Here is a 7,084-nt window from a genome sequence, read left to right as displayed (position 1 = left end):
GGGTCACTTCCTGTATTAAAAATGAGCCTAAAGCTTACTACAAATGGATATCATTAAAAGCAAGTGAGATAATAAATATAAAGTGCTTATTTTCATATACAGTCACATCTAGATTAAATGTGCAATAATAATTTTAATTATCAATACCTAAAAAATTCTATTTAATTGGGGAGGTAATGTATAAGCAAAACATTAATTGATAGCTAGATAGAATGTTCGAGGAGAAGAAGCAGTAAAGAGGTTATTTCAATTAGATGGATTCAGGGTATTGTGGCTTTTAAACTGAATTTTACGGGTCGGGCACTGGGCGGTCCACCGCGTGGTAGTCGGCGCCTGCTTCTCCACGCGTCGGCGATTGAGAAATCTTCAATGAAGATGTCTAAGCAACAACCAACTCAGTTTATAAATCCAGAAGTTCCTGGCTATGTCGGATTTGCGAATCTTCCCAATCAAGATGTCTAAGCAACAACCAATTCAGTTTATAAATCCAGAAGTTCCTGGCTATGTCGGATTTGCGAATCTTCCCAATCAAGTTCACCAAAAATCAGTGAAAAAAGGTTTTGAGTTCACACTAATGTTGGTCGGTGAATGGGGTCTAGGAAAATCAACTCTCATAAACAGCCTATTCCTGACTGATCTCCACCCAGAAAGAATCATACCTGGAGCCGCAGAGAAAATTGAAAGAACTGTCCAGATTGAGGCTTCGACTGTGGACATGGAGGAGCGAGGGGTCAAGCTGCGCTTGACAGTGGTGGACACGCCTGGCGACGGGGATGCCATCAACTGCAGGGACTGTTTCAAGACCATCATCTCCTACACTGACGAGCAGTTTGAACGGTACCTGCAGGACGAGAGTGGTTTGAACCGGCGGCACATCATCGATAACAGGGTGCACTGCTGCTTTTACTTCATCTCCCCCTTTGGACATGGACTTAAGCCCTCAGACGTCGCATTCATGAAAGCAATACACAATAAGGAGAACATCGTGCCCGTCATTGCCAAAGCTGACACCCTCACCCTGAAGGAGCAGGAGCGCTTGAAGAAAAGAATTCTGATGAAACTGAAGAACGTAACATCAAAATCTACCACTTACCTGATGCAGAATCAGATGAAGGTGAGGACTTTAAAGAGCAGACCAGACTTCTCAAGGCCAGTATCCCGTTCTCTGTGGTTGGATCCAATCAGCTGATTGAAGCCAAGGGCAAGAAGGTCAGAGGCCGCCTGTACCCGTGGGGTGTTGTGGAGGTGGAGAGCCCGGAGCACAACGACTTCCTGAAGCTGCGGACAACGCTCATCACCCACATGCAGGATCTCCAGGAGGTGACCCAGGACCTTCACTACGAAAACTTCCCTTCTGAGAGGCTCAAAAGAGGCGGCAGAAAAGTAGAAAATGAGGCCATGAATAAAGACCAGATCCTGCTGGAGAAGGAAGCAGAGCTCCGCCGCATGCAGGAGATGATCGCAAGGATGCAGGCTCAGCTGCAGCTGCAGATGCAGGGTGGGGATGCTGACGGTGGGGTCCACGGGCACCACGTGTAAGGTAACGAAGACACTTAGCAAGATACAGAAGATACAGAGAACATTCGCATGAGTACCACGACTGCGTGTTTCCGAGAGGTCATTGGAGAGCGGGGGGTGCCCATCCACATTTTACAGTACCTGTGCCTGAGAATTTAATTTTTTTTTAAACTTTCGATGTGTTTTGTATGAAGTACTTTTAACATTTCTATTTCATTGCTTTGTTATGCTTTATATTTTGTGAGGTGAACCTTCCATTTTCATTTTTCTTCCACCTTAACTAACCACTGATGTTGGAACTGATTTCCAGGATCAGTCAGTATGTATAATTAACATTGAATTTCTTTTTTTTTAATTTGTTTTTTATTGGTGTTCAATTTACCAACATACAGAATAACCCCCAGTGCCCGTCACCCATTCACTCCCACCACCCGCCCTCCTCCCCTTCTACCACCCCTAGTTCGTTGAATTTCTTTGATTTGGCTGGCCTAACTGAATAATTGTCGAGGAGCACTCTTGATTTCATTTCTAGAACATTCAGATTTAGCCAGCATGTGCCTGGGTGCTAGTGATGTGGCCCCAGTGATAGAGGTGAGCTGGCATCTGCAGGGCATTTACTTACCAGGTCACCAAGATGGAGATTCTCTCTTGCTTTGCTTTGCTTTGAGCACAACATCTGGAACCAGTTTTGCTGCTATAATCCAATACTGTTAACTCATCTGCACACTTTTTTTTTTTTACCATGTAAAACAATAGAATTATCTAATATGATATGTGTATACTAAAATAGCTCTTTTAAAAACAGGCTTTTTGCTTCAAATTTTAAGAGGTCTCTGGATTCTGATGCTAGGTCATTTTTTAAACTGCTCTGCAGAGAACCTGCCACAACCACGTTTTGCCGCGTTCCCCACTGATCCTGGTTATACTCCGCCGTTGACAGCAAGAGTCTGTGAACTCCAGTTTTCATATTACAACGTTCTTACCCATACAGAGAGTGCCAATAGACGATTTTTACTCAACTAACACAAAAAGTTATTTTTTAAAGGAAAATTTAGAAACCAGCCTTTTTATACTTTTTTTTTTTACAGCACTCTGATGTGCTCTCTGTAACTACAGGTGTACAAGATCTTCCTGAGCCGTGAGTGTCGGGGTCCTTCGTGGAAAGCCCTCTGAACCCAGACCTGGCCTGAGGCTCATGGCCCCATGATGCCTGAATGCCAACCAGGTTTTCCTGATTTGGCTTTCCTTTAACTGGTTCTTTAAAATTTTTAATAGTTTTCTGAAAGGAGGCAAATAGTGATCATTTTATATGGAAACTGTTGTCTGTTTTTAGCCATCATCATGTCCTTCCTTATGTGTCCTACAAACCTGGCCATCTGCCAGGTGAAACTACGAGACCTTTCAAATCTGCCCCATGGTCCGACTGCTTAGACGCCACCCATCAGACCCATCTTCTGTGCTCTGTGCCCTTGGCCCTCCCCTTCCGTCCAAGGGGCACTGAGGCCCCAGGGCTTGTTATTTTCAGCATTTATACTGACAATGGGAAAGTGATCCCCAGAAAGTGATGGGTGAAAGGAGAGCTGAAGGGAGCAGGTGCTGGCGGTGTTTTCAGTTTGCTCTAACAGGAGGATTTGAGATGCAGAACTTCCCCCCACCGCCCGAGGATGGGAAGAGTTTTTGTTTGAGTCAGACAAAATAAAGTGACAGGGTCAAAACGTTTGTCACAGAGGTGGGCTACAGACAGCAATCAGGTGTCCCAGGAACTTCGTCTTCTCACTGTTGCACCAGCCTTAGGTTTAGGCACAGGTGTACAAAGTTCTAACGGGAGGAACTGTTCGCCGACGTTCGAGCACCTCCGTACAAGGCCAGTTATTGGGTTATTTTGCCTTTAAGTACACTCGTAAAAGGCCCTGCGTGTGTTTGAGTAATACTACTAGGGCCAGCTGCCACCTGGTAAGCGTAGTGTGGGGGTAGGTGGACCTACACTGTCTCACTTCTAAATCCCCCTTTGTTTTGCTGCCCAAATCTAAATAAATACTTTTACTGATAATTGCTTTTACTAAGAGATCATCTTTACTTATAGAAATGTATTTTGAAAACTTACTTTACACAACGATTTTGTATTCACTGAAACTAACCTTTTATCAATAAAGCACTATGGTTTGGCTATTAAAAAACAACAAAAAAAATAAATAAACTGAATTTTACCAAGTTTTTTTTTGAAGAGGACATTAAAAAAATCATAGGTGAAGGAGAATTACATATACGATAAGATAATGTGAACAAAGGATTTTTTAAAGATCTTTTAAGACACAGGCCACAGGAAAGGACAGGTAGGCAACATCCAGTACTAAGCCCTAGACCAACTCTTGATGTTTTTGTTGATAAAAAAGGGCATATTCATGAGTCAATTGTGTCATCCAAGGAGATATTAAAACCAAAAATTGGGGGCAGCCTGGGTGGCTCAGTGGTTTAGCGCTACCTTTAGCCCAGGGCCTGATCCTGGAGACCTGGGTTCAAGTCCCAAGTCCGGCTCCCTGCATGGAGCCTGCTTCTCCCTCTGCCTGTGTCTCTGCCTCTCTCTCTGTCTCTGTCTCTGTCTCTCATGAATGAATAAAATAAAATCTTTAAAAAAAATACCACCCCCCCAAAAAAAAAATTGGTAACAGATTCACTAACTGGGAAGAAAGGAAAGGGCTGACAAGGCCTGAAACAAAGTAGTGACCATGTATCTGTCGCTACATGTGAAGAGAAAAGAATGCTCAGGTGGCCAAAGAAGGCTCTGCTTGCAAATCCCAGTAGGATTGTAGCTGATGGCAGATGCTCTATCCATGAATGTCTCTACTCCAGTTACCAAACTATGAGAAGTTCCTGGTCTCTGACCTCTGAAAACAGATCAAATCAACAAAGGCAATATTAGCTCTGGTTGTAGAAGGTGGCTATTCAGAAAGTCACCAAAATATGGTCTCAGATATTTTAAAAAGGTAAACGTAGTGTAAGACACCTACTTTAAAGAAATAGTGCACAGAGAGTGCAAGTTAGACAGAGAGCTGAGAAACAGAATGAGGCAAAGATGGGGATTTAGAAACAAGGTAAGAGTTTGTTTCTCATAATTGAGTACTTCACTTATTTTGGATTTCTGAGGATTATTTAGGAGGGGGAATCTGACCTCTATTTCTACAGTAAAACCTAGAAGTTAAATAGCTGAAAGCTCATGGTTTTTTACTGTGAGAAAGAGGAAAGAAGAAGTAGAGGACTATATTGGAAAAACCACAAAAAAAGCTTCAATGAAAGAAAGAACATGCAATGTATGGAGCATTATCAGGCTAATCGTTATGTGAAGCTATCTAATTCAAACAATCTAGTACTTGAGGAAGTCCTACATGAATAAATTGATCTAATAATTTTTAAGACCCTACTTTATTCTCTACAAATATAAAAGAAGCCAATAACCAAAACCATAGACTACTTTTGTCAAAGCTCCTCTTTACCCATAAATGCCTGCCTTTCATCTTCAGAGGGCCTCCCTTAGGTGACATAAGAGATCTAGGGAAGAAAATATGAATTTGGCCTTAAGACCAACATGTATTTTCTATCATATTCTAAATTGTCAACCTTCTGTAAGTCTAGGAGAGAGAACATAAGGATGTAGGTGTTTTAGACAATATTTTCCTAACAACCTTTTTTTAATATTTTATTTTATTTATTCATAGAGACACAGAGAAAGAGAGAGAGAGAGAGAGAGAGAAAGGCAGAGACACAGGCAGAGGGAGAAGCAGGTTCTATGCAGGGAACCTGACATGGGACTTGATCCCAGGTCTCCAGAATCATACCCCGGGCTGCAAGCGGCGCTAAACTGCTGCGCCACCAGAGCTGCCTCCTAACAACCTTTGTATTTGAAGGGCATTAGTAATCTACATTCTATGACAAATGAACATGAGTAAATACTTCAAACCAGATACTTCTGGCCAGAGCCACAGTCTTATTCCTTCTGTGTGATGTATATACTAATAGTTATAATGAATTAAAGTACACAGCAGTTTAAATGTTCATGTAATTGGCAAATTTGCCTTATGTAGAAATTTAAAAAATAGACAGTCAATAAACATTTTTAATCAACCACCAAATATTTGTTGGAAATTGCTTTGGCTAGCACTTGGGAGAAACACTAGAAACGTAAAATAAAATAAGGTTTGGTCTTTATCCTTGGATACCTTACAGCCTCTGGAGGAAAACGAACAATCATAGATGGATATGTGTACACGTACACACATGTAAATGGAAAGCAGCACATAGTTTAATGTGATAGGAGTTCAAAGAAATAAATGTACACAGAAAAGAAGTAGTCTTTAAACATAATATATATAAACACATGTATATAAAAAGTGTGTATATTTTTATTTCCACTTTTTGCCCTTTGTGGTTGGCAGATAATTCTTAGTATTCTAAGCTAACAGTAACAGACAACGATTTAGTGACAGACATTAGATGACATGGGGAGAGATCAGACTTCCCTGAACTACACAAACATATAAAATAGAGGATACCCACTGCTTGGACATTTTGATGAATGTCTGAATATTTAGTCAACTGCGTGTGCAACTAAATACATACATACACTACTTTGTTGCACTATATGAACACAGAATGCACATACTATGATGATGATAGGTACAAAACACACTCACATACCCAGGCAATACATGGTATAAATATTCAGCACTCAAATGAGTATCTATTTCATTTGAAGCTTATGTTAATTACAGTTGCAAATACTCCTTGTAATTTCTGAATCATACATATCAAGTTATGTCAAATTTATTTTGTTAAATTATGAATCTATTAAACGATAAACAATTTTATATAAGTTACATATATGTTTAGTATGCTACATAGAGCAACATGTGGGGCATTAGTCTATCAAAAGTAAAATTCCATTATTTGCTCAACAGATTTACTTAGCATTCTGCAAGACACCAAATATACACACACACACACAGAAAAACAAATTCTTAAGTTTTTTTTCTTGCTTATTAAACCTCAGCCATTTGCCCTAATCTCTTACTGTTCACTAGGCTTCAACAAAGGCACTAAGTGCTTTCCGGAACATAGATTTAAATGAGGCCCCTGCCCAGTGGGCTTACAACCTAATTAGACAGAGACAGTTGACCAACATATGCCCACAGACTACAGTTGGCCACTTATTTATTCTCTAATTAACATAAAGCAGCAGGGCAACAACTCCCCAGTGCTCAGCGAGCAGGAGAGTGTCTATGTGTGCTGTAGAACTCTGCGGGAAACAAGACTGCTGCTTTCTGCGGGGGTTTCCAGCAGGCATTCTCTTGCTTCTGGCTTGTTTCCGTAATTAATATTCTTGTGCATATCTTGCTGTGACTGTGTATGTCCAAGCAAACAGACCCTCGTGCACAGCAGAACTACTTAGTTCAGCTGTCTCAATGATCAATACAGGTCGCAGGATGGTTGACTTTACGGTTGCACATGCAATTCTGTTGAAACCCTAGGCCAGGGCCAGCCAAAGTGGTTACTCCATGCTTTAATTTAGTCT

General features: G+C 41.0%; 1 protein-coding gene across 1 annotated transcript; it reads left to right on the top strand.

Annotated features, from left to right (window-relative positions):
- The first annotated feature begins 454 nt into the window (after positions 1-454).
- LOC610176 (septin-2-like) lies at positions 455-1,556 on the top strand. The gene is given in 2 exon segments (XM_038581739.1): positions 455-1,049; positions 1,052-1,556. Coding segments are annotated over 2 exon segments (1,083 nt in total). The 3' UTR covers positions 1,540-1,556.
- The last annotated feature ends 5,528 nt before the right edge of the window (positions 1,557-7,084 follow it).

This window comes from Canis lupus, chromosome 32, assembly GCF_011100685.1.
Source record: "Canis lupus familiaris isolate Mischka breed German Shepherd chromosome 32, alternate assembly UU_Cfam_GSD_1.0, whole genome shotgun sequence".
NCBI classification, from domain to species: Eukaryota; Metazoa; Chordata; class Mammalia; order Carnivora; family Canidae; genus Canis; species Canis lupus.
The sequence above is the reverse complement of the archived record's forward strand: the minus strand, read 5'-3'. Positions and strand labels throughout refer to the sequence as shown.